The 25,707-nt window shown below is 44.5% G+C and overlaps 1 protein-coding gene across 1 annotated transcript in view; it reads left to right on the top strand.

The window, feature by feature from the left end:
- Positions 1-25,707, top strand: part of PLXNC1 (plexin C1) — a 154,851-nt gene that overhangs the window by 41,312 nt on the left and 87,832 nt on the right. The window contains exons 3-4 of the mRNA XM_081129087.1: positions 254-388; positions 3,982-4,082. Coding sequence (XP_080985213.1) covers positions 254-388; positions 3,982-4,082 — 236 coding nt within the window. The remainder of the gene's footprint in view (positions 1-253; positions 389-3,981; positions 4,083-25,707) is intronic.

Here is a 25,707-nt window from a genome sequence, read left to right as displayed (position 1 = left end):
AGTGGCTGTATGTGTGTGTGCGCTCCTTGCACATGTGTGACTGTGTCCCCTGCAAAAGCAGAAATACTGTGCTCACTATTACCAGCCTTGTTGAAGACAGACATGAGAAGGTGATTAAGGAACATGGTACCTTAGCCAGTATATAGTAAGTAAAAAAGGATGTGGTTTTAGAATTAAGCTACAAGTTTTGCCACCCTGCCATTCAAAATATTTAATAGAAATCATATTTCTCTTTTTGGAAAAAAAAAAATAGGTTATTCTTGGTGAGAATTTGACTGCAAACTGTCCGGAGGTTATCTATGAAATTAAAGAAGAAACACCTGTTTTTTACAAACTCGTTCCTCATCCTGAGAAGAACATCTACATCTATCTAACGGCTGGAAGAGAGGTAGGTAAAAATACTAGTCACTGCTTCTGACTCATGAATTAAACAAATTGTTTAATTGGTTGGTGTCATTATCTAGTAGTGAAGCTTTTACTTTGAACTACCAAGTTTAAACATCGCTGCAGGCTTGGAGAAGACCTGCAATGGTTCACAGGCACAGAATTAAAAACGTTACTGTCAGTAACTAAGCAAGAAATATTACCTGTTTAGACAATTTTATTATTGGCTGTATTTCCAGTGCCACATTTTGCAGAGGAGGGTGTGCTTGCAAATGCACATCATCAGCAAGGTAACTGAATTTACACATTTATTGTGTGGGCGCTGAACGGTTAGATGCATTTATGAATATACCCAATGGGATTGGCTTTGGAATTTGGGGTTAATGTCAGGCCACAGTCTCATACACATTCATTAACCAGAATATATATGGCACTTGCCCTTCCTCTCTTAATTTACCTGACTGTTTTAGTTTTTCTTCTTGCTTCTGCTTACTGAATTACAAAGGATACCTTTTTACATTTTCTTCATTTTTACAAAGTGCTTCACCAAGGGAAGGGGGAGATAAGCTAATTTTTATTGAATCCCTACTGACTATGTACAAGTTACTATTCTACGTATGGTCTCTCTAGATGAGATGCATAGAGTTGTGTGCACACACATGTATAATAAACAACGTTAATGAAAAGTGTTAATAATTTAGTGATATAAAATTACTTCTGTTTTATATATGAAGAATCTAAGACTTGGAAAGGTTAAATAACTTGCTCAAGGGTATATATAGATTAGGCCTGTCAGGACTAGGACTGAAATTATGCCCTGATCTTTTAAAGCCCGTGATAAATGAGATCAAATCCCAAATTTGTGAAAATTAAGCAGATCATTCTGGCACGGTGGTTTTGACCCATGAGTATTTGAACATACAAAGTACAAAGAAGATACTTGAGACTTACATAATTATATCAGGCATGTAACAGATGCTCTTGGCCCACCCCAATTTTTCATTCTTTTCCTCTCACTCATTCTAAGGACAGTAGCAATGGCATTAATCTACATGTGCTGCTAGTCACAGAATAAGTATGCAAGCACTTTGTAATTCCTGGAATTCCCTAAAAGGCCATATTGCTCTTTGAATGTTAAAAAGTCAGTTACATCAAAATGACCACATCGAGATGAACACTAATCTCATGTATTTCTGTAAACCAGTTCTTTATTATGTAGAATCTCCTTAACCAGCTTGTTTTCCCATTCAAAAGCTTTTTATTATATTTCTAACCCCAAGGTTTCCATATTTGAAAGATTTTTGCCTACTCAACAAAGTACATATATTAAGTAACAAGTCCCATTCTCAGGCTGTATTTATCAAGGGCATCTCAGAGCTAACAGTCAGAGAATTGACTGTGCTGCCACACAGAGCTGATAAAACTCCAGCCCAAAGTACTTGAAGTCTGACTTAATCTCTATATGTTTTTCCATTCAGCTTTTTAAAATATTGCAAATAGCTCATAGGTCTTCATTACTGCCTTCCCTGGAACTCAAGACTGTAGGATGGGAACCACTGTGAGAGCTTCCAATAGTTAACAGGTGCTCACTTTCTGAAGGTGAATTGTTCTAGTCTCTGGCCATTCAAAGCCTGAAGTCCTGGGGAGAGCTTTCAACTGGGCATCAAGCTGGCTATTCTTCACTTAGGCCTCCTGCTAGAGATCTTATCAGTAGGATTCTGGTTGGGCCAATATAACCCCAAGAGACACAAACCTAAGGACAGTCCTTTGTTAGATTCTTGTGCAGATTGTAATAGCCAAGCTAACACACCCTGGCACATCCATAGGATTGTATAAAATGTAGCCATTAAAAATAACCATGTGGAGATACATGCATTGCTGTTGAATAGTCACTACAATGGATTAAGTTGGAGAAGCAGGTCCAATGTAGTCTTTATAGTGTCCTCTCTTTTATATGTAGTTACGTTTGTGTGTTTAAGTATATTGTATGGTGATTCTTACAGAATGTTCTAGAGCCCGGCCGGGCATGGCTCAGCAGTTGACCATAGACCTAGGATCCAGGCAATCGGGGTTCGATTCCCAGTCAGGGCACATGCCCGGGTTGCATGCTCGATCCCCAGTCGGGGGCATGCAGGAGGCAGCTGATCAATGACTCTCTCATCATTGATGTTTCTCTCTCTCTCTCCCTCTCCCTTCCTCTCTCTGAAATCAATAAAAGATTAAAAAAAAAAATGTTCTAGAGATTCATATTTTGGTAAATGCTCCGAGGAAAAGTCCTAGGAACCGATGCTGCTGACTGTACCCCTCCTGGAGTATCTTCATGCTCGGTATATTTAGAGGCTCTCAGAAGCCTTGTGCTAAGAAAACCTATTTCGCTTTTTTAGTGTAAGGTTTCACATGTTTGTTGGACTGTGAAAACTTTTCTCACATACTAGCAATAGTCAACACTTATTGAGCATTTAGTATGTGCCAGACAATGTTTGTAATAACCCCATGAAGTCTGCAGCAACATCAATACTTCACAGATGAGAAAACAAGGTTAGGGATTTATGTGACATTTATGAAAACCTCCCAGAATTAAAAAGATGTTTTGTGAGCTACAAGGAAATACCCACATTCTGCTTACCTCTGGCTCGGCTGGTGGTCTCTCAGCAGGTCTGTCAGCAGCACTGAGAACTGTGACCTGGACAAGCGTGGTTATCCTCCCTGAAGTCAACTTAAGAGTCGAAAGATATTCCTCAGGATGGCTCATTTTCCTCATAACTCTCTTCTAGAAGTGTCTGTTTCTCCAACCTTTCTAAGAAGTTACTTAACACTTTCTAGCATATATAGCTTCCTGGCCTAATGAGTTCCACAATTTTGTTTACTACCTGCTGTGGGCTCTGCCTGCAGAAAACATGCTGTGTGGCACTCAGGTCCCTGCCTCCCGCCACCCTGCTTCAAGGCTCTTCTGCCTTGGCAGCCTGGGTCTGCCCAGCATGGGTGCTTGTCTGTAGGCTGCTATTTTCTGACAAATGGAAGAGGCAGCTCTAGGGGCAGGGAATGATTCGAAAACACCCGTTTCTTTTATTTTCCACTCCAGTGGAGGGGACGTGAGGTAATGGAGCTACCCCCAAGAGGGGTGGGAGGGTTCTCCTCACTTCCATGTCCAGTGACAACCTCATGCTACCTGGGTCAGAGCATTTTGCTATTTTCAGATGCTCATTTCCAAAGTGCTATTGACTATCTCTGTATGAAACCGGCTGACCTCATTCCATGACCCCTTTCGAAGGCATTCTTAGGTCAGAAACCTGACTGCTATCAGACTCACCTGAGAGAGTGCTTAAAATTACAGATTCCTCGGCCTGGCCCCAGACCTACTCAGCCGGAGCTCTGGCAGCAGGGCGGCTGGGAATCTGCACTTTCACAAGCTCCTGAGATGATCCTGCTAACCTGCTTCCTACCTTGGGACTTGAGACCCCTGACCAGTGTTGTTATGGAGACACTCAGGGTGTGAGCCGATGAATGTCTCTCTGTGGCCCTTCATCACATAAGGCGTGGTGGCTTTTCGGGTGCTGTTTATAATTCTGTCTGAGCTGCTGTCATCTTTATTTTCAGGTGAGGAGAATTCGAGTTGCGAACTGCAGTAAACACAAGTCCTGTTCGGAGTGCCTAACAGCAGCAGACCCTCACTGCGGATGGTGCCATTCGCGACAAAGGTACCCCCTGAATTCTTTCTCACCAACTCGCATCTTCAGAAAAGTGTCATGCGGCAGAACACTTGTTGCCCCACTTTAACAATGCGTTCCAGTGACCTGGGGGCACTGAGCTTCTCCCTGACTAAAATATCATTGTGTGATCCAAATTAATTCCCCAAGACGTTCCCAGCCGCCTCAGTGCCTCTAAATCACTTGGCCTGGACCAGTTGGGGTTGCCTGCCCGGGGTGGGAGGGGCAGGCATGTGCCATAGAGGAGGATGGGCTCGGGCTGGCAGCCTGCTTTTACTTTCTGCAGAGTTCCCCAAGACTCAGAGAGACGAAAGGTTCTCCCCCAGGGAAGGTAAAAGAATAGGGATGTTTGAAAATTTCCAAATGAATCCTCAGAATATCATGAATTCAGCTGGTGCCGTGGAAGCCTCATTACTGATGATGTTGTCGCCTGATGCGCCACACAGCTGTGGGCCTGATGTACGACCTCTGGCTCCCGGCAGAGCGAGCCCAGCCTGGTCTTGAATCACTGTGCTCAGGACCCAGCCAGGCTCCGGGCGACTCGGAGCGGCGTCCTCGCCGTGCAGCTCGGAGCATCCCTGGGACCGGCCTGGCTGGATTCGCTGTTGCCATGGTAACCCGGCACTCGCTGGAGAAAGCCCGCGCTGCAGCTCAGGCAGGGGAAGGAAAAAAACCCAAACCGTAGCAGTGTCTGTCAGTTTGGCGCTTTCCGTTTTTAAAGGTAAAAAAGGAGAAGAAAGAGGAGAACAGGTGTAAAGAAGTGGAAGGGTGAACAAGGGCCAGTTTGGGGAAAGGAAAGGAAACTAGGAAGAGAATTTGGGAGCCTCTGGGGGAGGAAGCCAAGAGCAGTGAAGGGAGAGGGGGAAGATGCAATGAAAGCAAGAGGTTCAGGAAACAAACTAAAAATATGGGGATGGAATGAATGAAGAGTTCATGGGGGAAGTCAAACGCCGAGATGCAGCCAGACGCATAATTGCCTGTGCCTTACGCGGAGCCTCCTTACTGGGCTGTTTCCCTGGAATTGCTGGCAAACAAAAGGAGCAGGGCCAGGAAGATTCTCATGAATAATTGTAACTGGGTAGGAACGCTTTCTTCTTGTCACTTGCCCAAGAGTTGGGTTTAAGGAATTCACTGATCGTGAACAGCGTTTCATCGCCGCACACCCACTAAGCAGTTTTGCTGAAATCTTTCCGATCCGTTCCATTTACGTAGGTTCCCTGTGCGTATCTGTAGAGCTACGTACAGGAGTTAATTCAGTGACAGTGGCGGCCGTGGTGATTAAATAGCCACACATAGCTAGTGGCTACTGTATTGGCAAATGCAGGACATGGGAGATGTCAAGGCTGCTGATACGAATTTGGGCGTTAGTAGTGTTAAGATGGAACATAAGGAAGCCTTCTGACCGGATGGGGAAGGGAGTGTAGATTGAGGGGAGAAGTAGTTGGAGAACTGAGCATTAAGGTGGGGCAGTTCTTAGGGGTCAGGGAGACGAAGAGGAAACGGGAAAGAGGAGGGAACGGCCAGAAAGGGGAGAGAAGAAACTGAAGAAGGTGGTCTGCGGGAGGCCAGAGGAAGTAAGGAGGAGGGAGCGGACCGCTGTGCCAGATTGTGCTGAGAGGTCAGGCGGGAGAAGAGAATTGATCCACTGGACTTAGCAGGTGATGACTGGTGACTGTGACAAGGACACTGGGGAAGTGGTGCTAAGGCTGCAAGAGAAGGTAACAAGGGGACAGAGCAGAGACAAAACTTTAGAGGAGCTCTCCTGAGAAAGATAGCAGAAAAAGGGAGCAGCAGACTCTGGAAGAGAAAGTAGAGTCCGGACAGTTTCATTGTTTAGAAGAGGCATGAAACAGCAGTGCGTGTTGGGGCTGTTGGGAGAGGTCCAGCAGGGAGGGAGAAAGCACTGATGCAGGAGAGAGGAGAGAGCTGTGGAGTGTTGTCTTTCAGCAGATGAGGGAAAACATGATCTAGTACACCAGTGGGGAGGCCACCCTCAGACGGGAGCGTGGGACAGTTCCTTCCCGGTCATGGGAGGGAAGGGGGCCCAGGAATAGGTGGGTGGTGGAAGCAAGTGTCATTTCATTGCTTACATCATTTTTAGTGACTTAAGATAAGCGAGAGTGAGGAGAGGTGGGGGAGGAAACCCTGGGGATTTGAAGGGAGAAGAGAGAGAAGGTGTGAAAGAGAGTGGGAGAGAGAACGAGATGGGAAATAGGAAATGACTGCCAGGAAGCTTTAGGGCCCACCTGAGGTCGGAGGTCTTGCTTTTGAAGTGAGAGCAGTACACATGGTTTTGCTTTCACAAGCCACGTTCAGCTCTGTTGGTCTCGTAGAGTAGGTGAGAGTTAGATTGAGCCAGAGTTGGGGCTTTGCCAGGAAATACTTCAAGAGAGGGCAGAGGGGCCTAGAAGCTGAGGGTGCATGCAAGGGAGAGGCAATGATATTGATGTGGATATTGATACTTATAATAGTGGACTCTGGGGTTTAAGCCATAAGTGAACTCTGAGGAGAGGAGTGAGGGATGTAAGAAGGTGGCAGGGCCTGTGCACTCGGGGTTGCAGTTTGGGGGAAGACTTGATGGAACTAGGCAACTGGAAAAAGGGTAGTGGTTGGACTGTGGGGAGCTTGAAATTAAGGTCATGAGGGGGTGGAGTTACTGGTAATGACAAAGTCTAGGGTGAGATTATGTAACTAAAATAGGATGGAGGACAAGATTATTGGCAGAGCGGTCAAGGAACTGAGGTGTCAGCATGTTAGATGGATCGATTATCTGTGTGGAAATTGCAGTCACCAGGAACTACTGTGGGAACAATATTGGAGAGAGTGAGAAGCCAGATATTCAAGAAAAGGAAGGCATTGGCCCATCAGGGGGGGTGGTTTGCAGGTGGTTCCAACAGAGAAGAATTTGGGGTGATGTGGACTGAGGGCATGAGCTTCAAAGATGGAGTGGGGCTGGGCGGCTTAGAACAAAGGGAAGAAGAATGGTCCAGAAGAGGAATCAAGATACAAGCGGGCCACCTATAGTGAGGGCGAGGAAGCAGCCAGCCCTGCGCTGGCCACCGGGAAGCGTGTCCTCAGGGAGAGCCTGGTTTCTGTGGGAGCAAGAAGGTGAAAGGAAGAATTGGAGAAGAGGTGGAGGACATGAGGCTTTTATTGATGGTAGGCTTGAATTCCAGGCTTCTATAAAAACCTGCTCACTGCTTCCCCTGTTTCTGCTCTTACTCCCTCACCTCTGCCTTTTAAACTCTAAACCAGATCGCGACATTTCCCAGCTTAATAACCTCCACTGGCTTCCGTCTTAGAATTCAGCCCAACTCCCTTACTCGCAGGGCCTGCACACGAGGCTCTCCGTAAACCGGCCGTGTGCTACTTCGCAGGCCTCTCATGCCACTCTCTCCTTTCATCTACCCCAGGCACTGGCTTCCTTTCTGACTCAAGAATATGCCAGGCTTGTTCCTGCCTCGGGGACTTTGCACTTGCCATTTCTTCAGTCTAGAATAGTCTTCCCCAGATCTTTGTATGGCTGGCTCTTTCTCGACCATCAGGTTCTAGCGCACACAGCTCCACACGATTACCCAGTCTGAAGGAGCCTCGCCTCACTCACAGTGACATTACTGTTTTATTTTCTTCATGGGCCCTCCACTATCTGAAATGATCTTATTTCTCCGCCTCTCCCTTTATTAAAATGTAAGTTGCATTGGGACCTTGTCTTGTTCATTCTTGTATCCCCCAGAATCTAGAACAATGCCTGGCACATAGTAGGTATATGTTAAATGAATGCAGTAGATTGATTGGGAAACTCTACCAATGGCAGGAAACTTGTGTGTTAAGTATTATAAAACACTCTGGATTTGTGGACTGATGGCCCTTCCCAGCCATGTCAGATTACTTGGTTTCAAACTGGCTGGGCTCTGGCCTAAGATTAAATAAAACTAAGCTTCAGATCTGTGACTCACATTAAGCTCCCAGTACATTCAAAATTAGGAATTCTAACGGGGGATGTTTTCTTACAACTGTAGAGCATCCCACTGTGTTTATTTTAAATGCCACAGATTTATTTAGAAAAATAACTTATTTCTTTGTTGAGAAGGTTGAGCTTTCTTGCATACATGTCTAGAAAGTGGATTTGTTTGGGGGGTGGGGTGAGAAAATGATCTTAACTTCCTTTTGATGGGGTGTTAAGAATAGGCATCCAGTTTAAGCAGATAAAAAGCAACTAGATAAACAATGAGCTCTAAAAAGTCTAGTATTTTATTGTTGGAACTTCACATCCAACCTATGATGAATTTGTCTGTGTGGGTGGAAAGTGAATTTTTGCAGGCTGAATATCTTGGGTTGGGAAGCAGTTTCTCAGTTTCTCCCATATTGCAAAGCATAGCACATGTGTTCAGTTATGGATTTCCACAAAACTGGCAACCCTGAACCAATGAACAGGTGAGGTTCCAAAAGTTCATTTGCAAGTTTGGCACTCAGAATGCATTTTCCCAAAGAAACAGTGTCATTAGTTAAGGACTGATTCCCAAGTCAGCCCACAAAATTCAATTTATTTAATTTCAACAAATATTTATTGAATATCTACTAAGAACCCAATGTGAGAAGTCAGATAACTAGGTGGTATTGAGAGAAATCAGTTCCCACTCTTAGACTTAAGGAATTCACACATTAGCTAGGAGACAGACATGTCAGTGGCCAACATTCATTCATTCAGTTGTATGTCCAATCAACAGATAGTTTGTGAGCACCTACTATGTGCTAAGCCCTGTGCTAGGTGCTTGGGATACAATCTTTCTTGCCTACATGGAGCTTGAAACCTAGTGAGGGATAAGATAGGCACATTAGTCAATTTTCTCTCCAATAATACTGAGTAGCAAACAAACTCTTAGTGATTTACAAGAACAGACGTTGTTGTTTGCTCACGGCTCAGCTTCAGCAGGGGTGGGAGATCGGGGGGCTCAAGCTGCAGGTCAAGAGTTTGATTCAGGTCTGCTTCACATATCTCTCATCCTGCACATGGTCTTCTTAAGGCAGATTGCAGAAGCACAGAGTCCTAGTTAACCTGTAGCACATTCAAAGCCCGTGCTCACCTCATGTTTGCAAGCAAGCCATCTAGCCAAGCCCAGCATCAGTGCGGTAGGGAGATAGCCTCTGCCTACTCTGGTGGGAGACAGTGCAAAGGGACATGGCAAAGGCTATGGATGCGTAATTCTAGTAGAAGAGAGATTGAAGAATTGGGAATAATAATGCAGTGTACTTTAATAAGTTAGGGAGCTACCACCAATCTACCAGTAAGTAAACAGAGTATAATAAGGGTGAGCACAGAGGAAGTGGAGGGTTACGTGGGGGCACATGGCAACCATCTAACCCAATCTTAAAAGGTCAGGGAAGGCTTCCTGGAGGAAGGGATGTTTAAGGTGGAACTAATGTGTGAGCAGATATCAGCCAAGTAAAGAGGAGGGTGGGGAAGTTGGCTCAGGGACCAGGGTGTGCCAAGGCCAGGAGCTGTAGGAGAGCCTGGCCTGGTGCTCAGTGTGGATGGAATGTAGTCTAGCAGGGGAGTGTTGGGAAATAGGGTGGCATGATGGGCAGAGGCAGATGAGGCTGGGTCTTATAAGGCATGTTAAAGAATTTGAATTTTGTTGGAAAGACTTTGAGGAGCCATTGCCGGGCTTCAGTCAGAAGGGAGACTAGATCAGATGTGTGTTTTAGAAAAAGCAAAATAGACTAGAGGGGACACTGCTGGAAGCTGCAGATCACTGAAAAGGTGGCAGTAAACCAGCAAGAGACTGGGGACTGAATTAGAGCGATGACAGTGGCAATAGGAAGGAGTGGGTGGATTTAAGAGCTATTGGGAAGATAGACTTGACAGGACGTAGTGATTAATTGGATTCCCTCTTGAGTCTGACACACTAAAAATAGGGCCATAAAATGAAAAAATAAAATATCCAGGTGGCCACTGTTTTTCTTGAAGAAGTATTCTTTCTCCTTTGATCTAAGTCTTCACAGAGAAAATAAAGAAATGATACCCAAACATACACTGGATTCCTACTGCGTCGCAGGTCCTGGACTAGGCACTAGGTTGGAGCCCAAATGATGGGCACCTGAGTCAGATGGGAAAGACTTGCGACAGATGCCAGAGCTGAGTGTCAGAGGGTGCGGTGGATGGGTTATCGCTCTTTTCCCAGCATTGCAGGACCTTGGTGTTGAGATTGTAGGAGGAGGAGTGCAGGTGTCTGACGTGGGTGCCCAGAAGGACACAGGTGTCATGATGGAGCAGGATGTAGGAAGAGGAGCTCATTTGGGATGCACAGTGGTGCAGGGGTGACTCTCCCATTGGCAGCGGGTGTGGTACAGCAGAGGAGGAAGAATGCGGGTCCTGGAATCAGCTTTCAGGGGATCGAATCCAGGCTTCCTGAGACCTGCAAGTTTCTTATCTTCTCTCTGTCAAATCTCTTCTGTACAGCAGGGTTGTAACCTTGAAGGGTTGCTGAGAGAATGAAATCAGCTGATGTGCATGAAGTGCTAGGCACAGTGCCTGTTTGCAGTAAGCACTCAAGTAATGTTAGCTATTATGATGGTGGAACCCCAGAGGAGAGAGCCATTACTTGTAACCGAGCTTGAGAAAGGCTTCAGAGAGGAGGTGGCATTAAAATGAGGCCTTCCATCCTGAGTAGACTTTCCCCAGGGGAAGGAGGGTGTGGGAGGCACTTCAGGCAGAAGAACCAGCCCAAGAAGAGGTCTTTTGAGGGAGTGGCAGGCTGAATGTTATCACTCCAGCACTGGCTCTAGAAGGCTGGGTGGGACTGGGATGTGAAGGGCTCTGAGTCTGGATTTTATTGGTTGCTGCTGGGAACTTATTAAAGGGTTTCTAGCAGAGGGCTGACATGATCGTATTTGTGTTTTAAAAAGATTATTCTGCTGGAGGTGGAGAAGATGAACTGTGCTAACGTAAACATTAGCTGTACCACACTTCTCCTCCCTGTCCCTCCAGGATCACTGTCTTACGTACGCTTTGTAAAGGGTGAGTTTATCTCACATATCTTCCTGAGCCTTCTACTTGGCAGCTGTTTCTCCAGATTTCGTGAACCTCCCCACCTCTCCAAAACCACCAAGGGGCTCTGCTTGCTTGGGTCCCAGTCCGAGGGCTGGGTCCTCTTTAGAAAACAGGCCACATTCATCTTTATTGTCCCATCCTGTATGCCCTGCCCTGCACAGGATGTGTATAGGGTGGGGACAAAGCCCCCAGGCATGCTAATTATAAGGTGTTTGCTAGCTCCCCTCAGTTATTTGTATGAATTTAACATTTGCTCATGTTCTTCATGTTTCTTTCATGCTGACAATGGGTAGACCTTCAGGCAGCCCCCAGTGGCAGTTTTTTATTTTTATTTTTTATTTATTTTTATTTATTATTATTATTTTTTAATATGTTTTTATTGATTTCAGAGTGAGGAAGGGAGAGGGGGAGAGAGAAAAACATCAATGATGAGAGTCATTAATTGGCTGCCTCCTGCACGCTCCCTGGTGGGGGTTGAGCCCGCAACTTGGGCATGTGCCCTGACCGGGAATCGAACCCTGGATCCTAGTTCGATGCTCAGTCGCTGAACCACGCCCGTCTGGGCCTGGTGACAGTTTTAGGTCTTCAGCTGCTGGTGGTCTATTCTGCACAGGCGACTGTGAACAAGATCATTTCTCAACTTGGCCTAACAACAGGGCTCTGTGTCCAGTCCCCCAGGTCAGACTTTCTGAAAGGCTTGGGGGTAGCAGAAGGGGAATTAAAACACAGAAAACTAAAATTTGAATGCTAAACCTATTTGTGCCTCAGAATAATGGACACAGTTCCTTGCTTTGCTCTCCTGCCTTGAGGTCTGCCTTCCTGCCTTCCTCCAAGAGACATTCCTTCTTCAAGCCTCCCAGGGCTGATCGTTAACCCAAAGGGCAATGGGCTGTTGTTGCCCTAAAACTTGACCAAGACAAGCCATGGGGCATGGTCACCCATGGCCACAGTCTCCCGAAGCCTGCGTGACTGCGGCCTAGTCCGCCGTCATGAGAGGACAGTGTGCGGCAGAGAAGCTGCTGAGGGCTCTCAGGGGAGGAGCCCATCGAGTGGGCCCACTCATTCTTCAGAACCCAGCTGAGTGCCCCTCCCTCAGGAAGCCTGCCCTGAGCCAAGCCAGGCCAGGAGGCAGGGCCTGCATGCGCGGAGAAGGTGTGCTGTGTCCTGCACGTTCGGGCCCATGCTCCACTTAGACCTGGTGCCCTCTGAAGTCAGGTATGGAGGAGGAGGGGCCCCTTCGGGATACACAGCAGTGCAGGGGGTGACTCTCACGCTGGCAGTGGAGTGGTACAGCAGAGGAGGAAGAATGCAATACCCGCTTTAGAAATAAGAAAACAGCCTGAGATTGCGTATTTGTTTCTTACTGCTGCTGTAACAAATTACCTCAACCTTGATGGCTTAGAACAACATATATTTATTTATCTTCTGGTTTTGGAGATCAGAAACCTGCAGTGGGTTTCACTGGGCTAAAATCAAGGTGATGAAAGGGCTGTGTTCCTTCTGGCGGCTGTAGGGAGAATCTGTTTCCTTGTTTTTCTCTAGCTCTAGAGGCAGCCTGCGTTCCTTGGTTCGTGGCCCCTTCTCGCGTCTTCAAAACCAGCAGTGTAGCATCTTCACATCTCTCTGGCTCTGGACTCTGTTTCCATCATCACATCTTCTCTGATTCTGACCCTCCTGCCTCCTCTTATAGGGACCCTTGTGAGTACTTTGGGCCCACACAGATAACCCAGGATAATCTCCCCACTTTGAGACCCTTAATCTCCTCCACAAAGATCTTTTTGCCATGTGTAGTAACATATTCATAGGTTGCAGAGATTAAGACTTGGATATCTTTGGGGCCGTTGTTCTGCCTGCCACAGGTTGAACAAGCAGTGAGACCAGTGTTCTAATCTAGGCTTAGCTCTAACTGCCAGTACCATTACCTACCTCTGTAGCAAAAGGGAAGAAAAACAAGAAAGAGACATTATCGCTCATGGCCATGGGAGGCAAGCGGAGACCCTTCATGGATCCTTCATGGATGACTGATTGTGCGTAAGAAAGATAATGGGACTCGGGGCCAACTTGAGTTAAGAAACCCTTCCACCTTGAAAGTTAAGCATCCTTACATTTATTTATTGAGCACCTACTATGTGTCAGATACTGTTCTAAGCACTAGGATTCTCTAGCAGTGAAAAAAGTTCCAAATCTTTGCCCTCCTGGAGTCTTTCTAGTGAGGTTTATTAGTTTCCCAGGGCTGCTGTAACAGACATAAACTCAGTGGCTTAAAACAACACAGATTTGGTCTCTTGCAGTTCTGGAGGCTAGAAATCCAAAATTAAGGTGTTAGCCTGTTCCCTCAAGCTCTAGGGGAGAATTCTTTCTCTCATTTTTCAGCTCCTGGTGACTCCTGGTGGCTCCTGGTGTTCTTGGCTTGTGACAGTATAACTCTAGTCTCTGCCTCTGACTTTATATGGCCCTTTCTCTTTGTGTATCCAAATCTCCCTCTCCTTGTTCATATCAAGGTAATAGTCATTGGACACCTTAAATCCAGTATGATCTCATCCTGAGATTCTTAACTTATTAACATCTGCAAAGGTCCTATTTCCAAATAAAGTCACAATCTGAGGTTCTGAGTGGACATGAATTTGGGGGGAATATTATTCTTCCTACTGCATGAGGGAAGATGGACAGTGGAAAAATTTGGAAGGAAATAGAGAGCATGTCAGATGGTGATTGATGTCAGGAAGAAAAATAAAGCAGAAGGGGTAGGGAGTGCTGGCTGGAGGCAGGGGAGGTTGCCATTTTCAACCAGTGAGGTCCTGGAAGGCCTCACTGAGAAGGGGACATCTGAGCCAAAGTCCGAAGGAGTACATTCAGCTTTGGGGATACCTCCCTTTACCAGGATAGGGCCGCATCTAGCTGAATGGCCAGGAAGACAATTTGAGACAGACTGATCGTTCTAATTCTGCATTCAGTCCTCCTTTCCTTCCAATCCTGGATGCGTCCTTGTGTTTGAAGTCTATGCAGTGACACTCCTTTACGGTCCAGTGAGGCCCTAATGACAGCAATAATGATAATAATGGGATTTGGGGGCAGCCCCTCCTTCTTGCGTGAGAACCCCATTGTGCCGACTAATTGTGTAGAAGCAAGTAGGACAACTGTCTGTGGGATGGAAGCAGTGGGGGGGGGGGGGAGCAAAGAGGAATATGTTAGTGGGGCCTCGGGGCATTACTGAATTACCCTGGAAGAGGCCGAGCCTGCGCATATGGGTTCCCGAGAATGCTGGAAGGGATTTGGGGCCTTCTAACCCTGGAGAGGGGTCTTGGGTGAACCTGAATTCCCTGGATTCTTCATCACTTTCATCAGCTGTCAGAGGAGCTGTGAATCTTATTTCAAAGCAAAAGGTGAAGAGGGGAAAAACCATTAAGGGCCGCAGGTCCACCTTTGTGTCCCGACAGCTGACAATGGCCGGCGCTGGGAGAATGCTCACCTTCCAGGGAAGCCCCTTCTGTTTGGAGAGCAGGCATCTATGGCCCTCAGACCCGAACATCCAAACTGCTTGTCGGTGCCATCTCTTTAATTGATGCTCTCCGACTTGGAACAAGTGCCATTAGGAACGCCCCTTTTAGTAAATATATGTTTTAATGGAATAGATTTTTTTGAAATGACCTTATGTCAGGCAGCAGGCACTTTCATAAGTATGTATCAACTGGCTTTAAATTCCTCAAATGTTTCCATTTGTTTCTGTGACCCAGCATTTGTTCTGATCCCAGCAACTCCTCCATGTTCTTTCTTTTGTAACGTTTTATTACGTTTGAATGCTTGTATTCTTCTGTATTGAGAATGGGCCATTTCTGATATGCCAAGCATGGGATTTAATACTGCTTTCAGGAAGATAGGGTTGTTATTGCCTCCTGTCTATAGGTGGGGAAACTGAGGCCCAAAGAGGCTAAGGGATGTGCCCCTGTTACATGGAGAATGTGTGGGAGAGCAGCTTTGAACTCAGATCTTCCAGACTCAAAAGGCATCATTTTCCCATTTTCAGTTCCATGCTACCTATTTTGTTGAAATGCCTCACTTGAATTCTCCAGCTTATGGTTTGCATTTGGAAATAAAAATTCCAACTTTTAGTACACTCATCACCCACAAAAGAACCACATGGGGTGAAGGCCACAAATCCCTTTTGTGTGAGTGGTTCAGTCTGCAAATGTGTTTTCTGTGTGCTAAAAAGCTCAAAGTTTCAAGACAAAGGCTGGTTTTCCACCGTGCCAGTTAACAGGCCAACCAGTGAACAAAAATCAATGGAACAACTTATGCTGGTATCATGGAGACATAGACAAGAATTTAGTTACTTTAATTCTTAATCCAATTCAGCTCACGTTTGTTTAATACCAGCAGTGGGCCAGGCCCTGTACTAGGCCCTGGGGGAACAAAGATGAATGAAGCTCTGCCCTGGAGAAGCTCACAGGTTAGTATGGGAAGCAGGCACTGAACAAATCATTTCATTACACTGTGGAAAGTGCCCTCATAGCTGGTGCTCAAGGTATGGAGATACCCCAAAAAACCCTTTGGTCTTGGGAGGAAAGACAGTTGTGATTAAGAATCTCCCAAGAAGCCTTGACCGGTGTCTGCCTTCTTACATAGAAAAAACATTCTGGATGTTGATGTGGTGTCTGTGAGCAATGCAAATGGGCCGTCTGGTCAACCTTAGTGCCCAAATTCCTGTCTCCTCACTACCACTTTGTGTTTGGCTTATGTTACCCAAACTTTTGTATTTACCTGTGTAATAAATATAGCACTACTACTAATATTTATTGTAAGCCTCAGTTAAATAGGTATATGTTTTTGTAACAACTCCATGGAGTAGAAACTAAAATTATCTGCCTTTCTGCAGATGGAAAGTCTGAGACTCAGAGATGACATGTGATTTGCCCAAGGTCACGGGCTTATAATTGGCAGAGCCACTCTCCCCTTCCTTCATAAGTTCTAGCCAGTCTGGTCTTTAATCAGTTCCTTGCAGAGACCAAGCTTTAAGTGAACTCAGGGTCTTGGCACATCTGTTCCTTCTGCTTAGAATGCTATTCCCACTACTTTTGGTGTGGCTAGATCCTTTCATCCTTGAGCTCTGAGCAGAAATGCTATCTTTCTTGACTAGCCTTTCTAAAGGAGTTCCTCCCTGCTATATTTTCAGTTTCTGCAGAAGACTTACCTCAATTTGAAACTATTTTAAATTATTGTCTGCTTATTTGCTTTCTGTCTGTGTGCCTCATTGAAATGTAAGCTCATTAGGAGAGGGACTCTAAGTGACTTACTTATACATTGACATGTCTCCAGTGTCTACCACAGTGTTTGGTGTCTGGTGGGCACTTAGGAAATATTTGTAGAAAGAATGCCAGACTAGGCTCTGGGGGACGTCAAGATGGGCCTTTCCCTTGGGGGACTTACAGTCTAGTCAGAGAGACAGGCACTCAAATCAGCAACTAATGCAGTGTGTTGTATATATCAGGGGCATGTGTAAGGTGCCATGGGGACACAAAGAAGGGAGTGACTGTTTTGCCTGGAGGCTGGGCAGACATGGAGGAGGTGACATTGAACTAGTTTGAACAGGGAACACAATCTCACCAAGTATTGCAGGCGCCAGGGCATTCTGGGCAGTAGGAGCAGACATGCTAGGAAGAGCTGGGGATGTTTGCACTGCGTGTGTTTATCAAATAACTGCTGTCTGCTAGGCGCAGTATGCTGGATATTAGGGATCTATGATCTTAGGAGCTTACAGGCTAAATAGAGAGACAGACTTACCAACCCACGCTTATCTGGGGAAGCATTTGGAGTGGATGGCAGGGGCTAGATCATAGTGTTGGGGTAAAGAGAGGAGTGTGGAAGCATGTGTTGTAGGCTCCAGGTCATGAAAAGCAGGCACATGAGTAGAGGAGTTTAATGTAGCTGAAAGGGTGCCATTAAAGATTTTTAAGTAGGAAGTGATAGAATCAGCTTTGTGCTTGAGCATGACCTAGATATCGGTGTGGAAGCTGACTGGAGCCACTGGAGGTGGGAAGGAGGGAGACCAACTAAAAAGTTGCCGCAGGAGCCCAGGTGAGAGGAAATGGGTGAGGGTGGAATGCAGGAGAGAGCATAGAGCAATGCTTAGAAGGAAGAGATTATGATCAATGGAGTATGACAGTAGAGAAAAAGAGCGAAAAAAAGGCCAAAGTTTTCTAATTTGATTTGCCATTTGGAATACTGCTCATTCACCAAGATGGGGCAGTGTTTCCCAGTGTGCGTGACTAGAGCTTCTGACTCTCAATCAAAAAGTTGGAAGATGGTGCGTCATTCATTCCCGTCTTGGAAAGTTACAAAGAACACTAACATATTCAAGGCTCTGAGAAGTCCTGCGCAGAGAAACTTAACTAGTGTTTCCCAAACTTCTTAGCAATAAAACCCTTACCACTAACACCCAAAACAACCCATAGAACACACTTTGAGACATGCAATAAAACCTATATTTTCCTGTATGGCTCGTGCTCTGGGTGGACCTATTTAAGGCTATCTTGGCATTTATGATGTTCTATCCTGGTAAAATTTTGAGGAATTTGGCATAGTAGTGAGATATGGTCACAAGTGTCAGACTGCTAAGGTTCACACCATGCTGTCTAACCCGTCTGTACCTCAGTTTCCTCAGCTCTGAAGTTTCCCTTTATGAGGAAAAGGTTGTGAGGACCAATGAGTTAATTCCCTAGAAACCCTATAAACAGTGTCTGGCCCATGGGAAGGGCTAGAAACAGTGTCTGGCCCATAGGCAGGGCTCAGTAAGTGTTAGCTCTTGTGAGAGGCAATTTAGGGCAGTAGGTGAGACCATGTACTTGAAGCTAAACTGTCCGGTTTTGTATCTCATTGCCTCTGCTTACTAACTGAGTGACCTTGGGAATGCACTTTGGAGCCTTCCATGCCTCAGTTTTCCCCATCTGTAAAGCAGGGACAATTACCATACCTACCCATCAGTTTGTTGTGAAGAATAAATGAACTGAATCACTTGAAAGAATGCTGCCGGGCATGTTAGATGCTTTTGCTTTTGTAAAAAAAATCTAAATTGCCTCTGTTATTAGCATAATTTTATCACAACTTTCAGCCCCAGCGATGAAGATGCAACTTTCCAGCTTTCTTGCCAGTATTTTGCTCTTGTATTTTGGCATTCCCCTTTCCTGAGCCTGGAGACCTTGACTTCAGAGTTAGTCACCATGACTGTTGTTGTTGTTGTTTTTTTCTATTCAGTTGAGTTTAGTTTCTTCATCTCCTGGACTAGCAATGTTAATGAAAGTACCCTGACTCTGGGGAGTGCCTGGCCCCTCCTCTGGGCTCTGTGCCTTTCCTAAAAATACAGACATCTGTTTCAAATCACTTGGCAGAAGACCTTGGGATGCTCTTGTAGTAAAACCTTCCCCAGTGTGGACAGTCTTCTGTTTTCTGAGAGAGGCTGCATTGTTTCCTTCTTAGAAGTTTTCTGATATTATATTAGTATAGAATCTTTGGAACAGATCACACCAACCCCCACATTCAGGCCAATTACCTGATATTTAGTTATCAGTTTCCTTCAGGGACTGTCTGCTGTTGGTCAACAGTTACATTAGAGGATGCTGATGAAATTCTAGGGGCCCGAAGTAGAAATTATATTTCTGAGTTCTGAGTTTCTATTTCAAGGTTGAGTAAGTGGTAAATCTTTACTGAGAGATTCTAGCCTAATAGAGTCAAGCTCTCAAAGTCCCCAGCCCGCCCATGGGCATTTCACCTGCCTGGAACTTCAGCTCTTTTGCAAAGGTGGGTCTCCCAGTTCTTTATGTTGGCATGAAAACAATTAATAATTTAAGCCATACCCATTAAAAAAATAGAAATACTGTATAAATACGATACTGTGATAATAAATTTTAAAAGTCGATCCAGCTGGGCACTGTTCCCAGACTACCAGCTGAGCCGAAACACAAATAAGTAAAGAAGAAAAACCGCTATATAATGCAAATGGCTGCAGTCTCATTGTTTCCTGCTAACCTTTTATTGCAAATGTGTAGTATTGAAGTAACATTATGGATAAATAGGTTTTGTGAACTAACCTGGAAACCTAATCACTGTTTATAACATTACTTCTGTGGGGAGAGAAAAGTATTCCATATAACAAACAGATGGTTCGCAAGCAAATTTTTAAAAACCACAATAGATTTGTAAGCTGTGGGCCTCCTGGAATTTTAACCTATAGTTGGATACTCTGTATTCCAGGCTAGTGATCCATGAGAATTAGAGACCTCCCAGGATTCCCAGCCCTCCCAGATCCTTGCTGTCCTTTTCATCCTAGACACTCGCTCTTCCTCACCTTCTGCATTCTCTGCCTCTGGGGTCCTCATCTCTGCTGCCTGGGCCTGGCCAGGCCCCAGCCCCGCCCTCCACCCACTGCCGAGGCCCCGGGAGGCAGGGGGCACTCCGAATGTCTTTATCCTTGTGCATCTTATCACATGGCAGCCAGGGGTCACAGGAAGCCATGCAGCTGAGTGGCCAGGTGTGTGGCTGTGAAACCAGACTCCTGTCACCTGTGGCTGCGTGACACTGGCATGTTCCTGCAGTTCTCTGAGCCTCGGCTTCATCCCATAGGAGGGGTTGTGTGAGGACTGGAGGGGGAGTACTAACTGCAGACACTCAGCCCAGCGCCCGGCGCGGCGCAGCATCCCCTCCAAGCAGGTGCATGGGAGGGTAGTTACTAGAGGATGTCAGGGTTTAGACAGATTTCCATAAACGCAGGAAGTGAACCCACGGTATGAAAATACAATCTAACTTCTAAAGAGCAAACTCAGAAACAAATGTCTGGACTCTCCCTGTTCATGAGTTGGGGCCTGGGTAGGTGTTGAACATACTTTATTATGAGTTAGGGGTGGGGGAGGGGTGGTCCGAGTACTAATATAGTTGAGCAGCAGTGTCAAACTCTGATTATTTAGAATAAATTAAGCTCTACAGCAGATTTCATAGCAAACTGATAAGAATAAGCCTTCTTAAATAGCTTCATTCACTAAATTGTTTCCACATGCAATGTTTTTCATCCAAGGAAAGATTTTTTTTTTTTTTAATTATTTTTCCTTTTTATTTTTTTAAATATATCTTTATTGATCTCAGAAAGAGGAAGGGAGCGGGAGAGAGAGAGATAGAAACATCAATGATGAGAGAGTCATTGATCGAGCCCGCAACCCGGGCATGTGCCCTGACCGGGAATCGAACCCCGATCGCCTGGATCCCAGGTCGACGCTCAGCCGCTGAGCCACGCCCGGCCGGGCTTTTTAAATTCTTGATGGTGGTTTTGTGTGTGTGTGTGTGTGTTTTTCTCCAGACAGTCTTTTCTTTACATTTGAGATGATTTTATTTCCTAATTTGCAAATGGGCTGGTGTTGCACATTGGCCTTATGTGAGAATGAGATCTAGCTGAATAAAGGACTAGAAAAATAAAATGCTGATTGGGCTCTTAGGACTTTTGGGTAGACGCCCAGTAGTGGATGGGGCAAAGGCAATAGTGTAAGGTAAGGAAAGCACATCTGTCTCTGCCGTTTTCTCCAGAATGCGCTCATCCTGATCTGAATCCCCCCCCCCCCCCATCTGTGGCCTGAAGGAAATGAAATGACGCTAGTTAAGAAATCTGTCTATCTGGGGGAACCTCACTGAGGATCCCTGGCACCAAGCCTCGTGTCTGACAATGAGATTTTAATTTTATTTGAGCAACGGCTAAAGTGTTTATGCACTTGACCATTGCTTTTGTTCATACATGAACCAGCTTTCAAAAGGGATCATTTCAAAGTAACTGGTTTCGTTTACTAACACGTGGGAGCGCTAAGATCTCCCCCATTCTAAGAAATTTGAATGTGTGGGTAATGTACTGTCATGAAGATTTTATAACTTGTAATATTGGAGAATTAATAAGACACTGTTGTTGTTTGGCCATCTGGTTATACATTCTTGGTGTCATGGTTTGTGTTTTTATTTTTTCAGTTTTACATTTTAACTGGTGAGAAGCAAGGAATGGGAATTTAGAAATTTCAAAGGTGCTTTATAAACAAGAAATTCATGTTTAGTTGCTTAACATGGCTTGATTTTGTTTTTACCTTATACAAAACAGGAAATGGAAGGTTTATCCATTTTGTTTGTTTTTTTACAAAAGATAAACTAAAAACTTCGATTCTTAATTTGTTCCCTCTCTGGCCCCAGATGTGAACTTTTAGCTTACATTAAAAATAGTCTCCTCACTGTAAGTAGGAGTCACACATAAATCATAGGGAAACTCTGGAAAGAAAAATCACCAACAGAAAGGACCTATAGAGATTTCATATTTCATCCATTTATTCAAACGTATTTATTGAAACTCTAGTATTTGCATAACATGCTGCCAGACACTGAGGGATTTGCTGAAGAAATATTAAAGACATCCTCCCTTCCTTTGAGGAGCTTAGAGCTTACTCGGGGAGGAATGACATAGACATATGAAACAGTTAAGTTGTAATTCAAGGCAGCATATGATTAAATACTGAAACATGTGGTTCCAACAAGAAATGCTATAGGAGTTCAGAAAAGGGAGTGATAACTCTGGCACTACTGTTTTCTGCCTACAAATTGGCAAATCGTAGCACTATTTGTATGAAATATTTTACACTTGTTTTTTTGGCAGCCTTAGGCCTTGACTCCCAGGCAGCATTAAGAGCCTACAAAAAATATTTGTGCTCCAATCCCTGTAGAACTGGCTTTTTTCTTTTCTTCTCATCGGCAGGGGAAGGGCCTTATACAAACCAGAGAAGCCGTGAGAGGCAGGTAGTTTTTCAGAGTCATAATCTCTTTCAATTACAGAATTAGAAACCAGCCTTGTCAGTCTCTCTTTTTCAATCCAGTGGTACATGCCCCTCCATGGCCAGCTCCCCCTGACACTGAGAGGTGGTTTAATGGGAACTTACTGTCCATGACAGACGAGCTAGCCATCAAAGGTCAGATAAATTTATGGCTTTGGAGAAGTGCTGATGAAAATCCCCCTGGTCATGATGTTGGAGAGGAACCGACACAGATGGAGGTGAGTTCCAGCACAGATGTGCCCAGTGTAAGCAGGGTTCCCCAAAATGTCATGATCTGATGACATGCTGAGAATATTGTGCTTGCGGATGATGTTTAATGAAACTCGCTGGCTTCCTGTACTATTTTTGTCATATTCAAATTAGCACAGAGCTCAAAGACGAAGCTGTGGAGCCTAAATTCTTAAGAATTCTAAAAAAGAGAGAGAGAAAAGAGGAGGAAGACGAAAGAAACAGGTGGGAAAGGTCAACCCATGTCACATACGCTACTGGGCCCACACCTCATTCCACGCCGACCCTCTCAGGGACTCCCCACAGCCACATGCTTGCTTTTCAATCTCATGATTCATGAATTTTCAGTTTCTTTTAAACTCAGCGTCATTGGTTCTCTCCCGCCTCTTCATTTGAACCAGAGGCCCCGAGGAGGGAGAGAGAGATAGCAGATGCTTTGTTCTCTCCCTGACATTATTCAATGAGATGTCTGTGGAGTCCGATACCATTTGAAAATAACGTGGCACTTGGTGTTCCTTCTTCTTGTCGCATGGGCAGCCCTCTGGGGAGGCAAGAGTTCCCGAGTTATCATGACCTGGAGTGACTGAGACATCAAGCAAACCAAGTGACCTCAGCACTCAGCCTCTGACCGTGTTTATCAAAGGCGTTGACCCTGAACACAGCTTCATTTATTTGGGGCACCCTCTGAGATGGCTGACTTGGGAAAGTGTCTCCCCCATATCTCTTGATATAATTCGGTGTATCTGTATAAATAAATATTATGTAGCGTATAGTTATGGAGTGTCCTATCAAATTCTTGGGAGGACTCTGCCCTTGACATATTTTTATTTAATTATCATGCTGCAAAGCGCAAGATAGTAGCTTTTTTTTTTCAACTACAAAAAAAATTTACACAATAGGTTAGTGTTATGGGACTGAATCACAAACCTAAAATGTATACAATATATAAATTCTTTCTTGGCTATTCTTTGGTAGGTTTTTCAAGAGGGGAGCTTTTTAATTTTGGAATCCATGAGAGGCTGTGCTTTTGATGTATTGGAGATGGTGTCTTAAGAGATGGCTCTGGAGTCTGAGTTCAACATGTTGTTTGCATTTGTTCTCCGTTCTGAGACATGATGGAAGAAATGCTCTCCTGTTTTCCTATTGCTTTTCACGGTTTTAGCATCTCGTTCCTATTCGTGCTCAAGATCAATAATCCACTATACAAAGCCTGGTATTCTGTACTGACGCCCTTGTGAGAAAGGTTTAACTAATGCGCGTGAGGGTTGCTGTTTTGTTTCCCCCCCCCTTTTTTAAATTTCTTTATTGTTGAAAGTATTACGGATATCCCCTTTTTTCTATTGATCCCCTCCCCCCCCAGGCCTTCACCACACTATTGTCTCTGTCCATGGGTTATGCATATATGCATATAAGTTCTTTGATTAATCTCTCCCCACCCACAACCCCATCCCCACCTTCCCTCTGAGATTCATCAGTCTGTTCCATGCTTCTGTGTCTCTGGATCTATTTTGTTACTCAGTCTGTTTTGTTTATTAGATTCCACATTTGAGTGAGATCATGTAAAACTGAATCAGGAAGAATCAGAAAACCTGAATAGGCTAATAACAACTGGTGAAATTGAAGCAGTAATTAAAAAACTCCCAGCACACAAAAGCCCTAGTCCAGAGAGTTTCACAGGGGAGCTTTCTAATTCTTTAAATTGTAGAGTTAGATACTTTACAAAATTTTTTTTTTGCATTTTGAGGTAGGCCTATAGATCTATGAACTTCCCTCTTAGGACTGCTTTTGCTGTGTCCCGTAGATTTGGGGTTGTTGAGTGTTCATTTTCATTTGTTTCCAGGAATTTTTTGATTTCTTTCTTGATCTTATTGGTAACCCATTCATTGTTTAATAACATGCTATTTAGTCTCCATGTGTTTGAATGTTTTTGAGTGTTTTTACTGTAGTTGATTTCTAATTTCATGCCATTGTGATCTGAGATGCTTGATATGATTTCAATCTTGAACTTGAAGAGACTGGTTTTGTGTCCTCACATGTGGTCTTTCTTTGAGCATGACCCATGTGCCCTTGAGAGGAATGTATATTCTGTAGCTTTGGAATGAAATGTTCTGTAAATATCAATTAAATCCACCTGATCTAGTGTGCCATTTAGAGTCACTGTTTCTGTGTTGTCTTTTTGTCTGGAAGATCTGTCCAGTGAAGTCAGTGGGGTGTTCAAGTCCACGACTGTGACTGTGTTGCTGTTGATGTCTCCTTAAAGTCCTAGAGGTTATTATTGATAGGTCCTTATTTATTGTCATTTGAATTCTTTATGTCTTTCTTTCTCAGTTTCTTGTTATTATTATAGCAGTTCCCTTAACATTTCTTGCAATGCTTCTATTTCTACTTCTAATTACAGCAGTCCCTTTAACATTTCCTACAATGCTAGTTTGGTGGTGATAAACTCTTTCAGCCTTTTTTTGTTTGAGAAGCTCTTTATTTCACCATGTATTTTGACTGATAGCCTTGCTGAACAGAGTAGTCTTAGATTCAGATTCTTGTTTTGCATTACCTTGAATACTTCATGCCATTCCCTTCTGGCCTGTAGAGTTTCTGATGAGAAGTCAGTTCGTCAGAGCCTTATGGGAGCTCCTTTGTAGGTAACAGATGGCTTTTCTCTTGCTGCCTTTAATATTCTCTCTTTGTCTTGAAATTTTGGCATTTTAATTATGATGTGTCTGGGCATGGGCCTCTTTGGATTCCTGAATGTGTGTGACTTTTTCCTTGCCCAGGTTAGGGAAGTTATCTGCCATTATTTCTTCAAACAGATTCTCTGGCCTTTGCTTCCTTTTGACCTCTTCTGGCACTCCTATGATGTGAATATTGTTACATTTCATGTTGTCCCGCAGCTCCCTTAGACTGTCCTCCTGTTTTTTAATTGTTTTTTCTTTTTGGATCTCTGACTGATTCTTTTTCTACCCTGTCTTCTAATTTACTGATCCAATCCTCAGCTTCCTCTAATCTGCTGTTTATTCCTTCCGATGTATTCTTTATTTGTGCTATGTCATTCTTCATTTCTGACTCGTCATTTTTCATAGTTTCCATATCCTTTTTATGCTGTTGAGCATCCTTACAATCAGTATTCTGAACTCTGTATGTGATAGATTGCTTATTTCCATTTCATTTAGCTCTTTTTCTGGAGACTTCTCTTGTTCTTTCATTTGGGTTTTTTTTTTGTTTTGTTTTTTGTCTCCCCATTTTGGCTACCTATTTGGGATTGTTTCTATGTATTAGGTAGGCCTGCTAGAACTCTCAGTCTTTTTGGAAGGTCTCTGGTGCAGGCCAATGTCATCCACTGTTTGTAACTGGCCTTGAGTACCCTGTTTGGAGCTATCAACAACCCACACATGGGTTGAGGTTCCCTCTGTTGGGGCTGGGTGCATTTGGACAGGACCAAGATGCACACCAAAGTCTGTTTTTCCAAGGCTGGGGTCCAGAAGCAGATCAGGCAAAGACT

This window comes from Miniopterus schreibersii (assembly GCF_964146895.1).
Source record: "Miniopterus schreibersii genome assembly, chromosome: 2".
NCBI classification, from domain to species: Eukaryota; Metazoa; Chordata; class Mammalia; order Chiroptera; family Miniopteridae; genus Miniopterus; species Miniopterus schreibersii.
The sequence above is the reverse complement of the archived record's forward strand: the minus strand, read 5'-3'. Positions and strand labels throughout refer to the sequence as shown.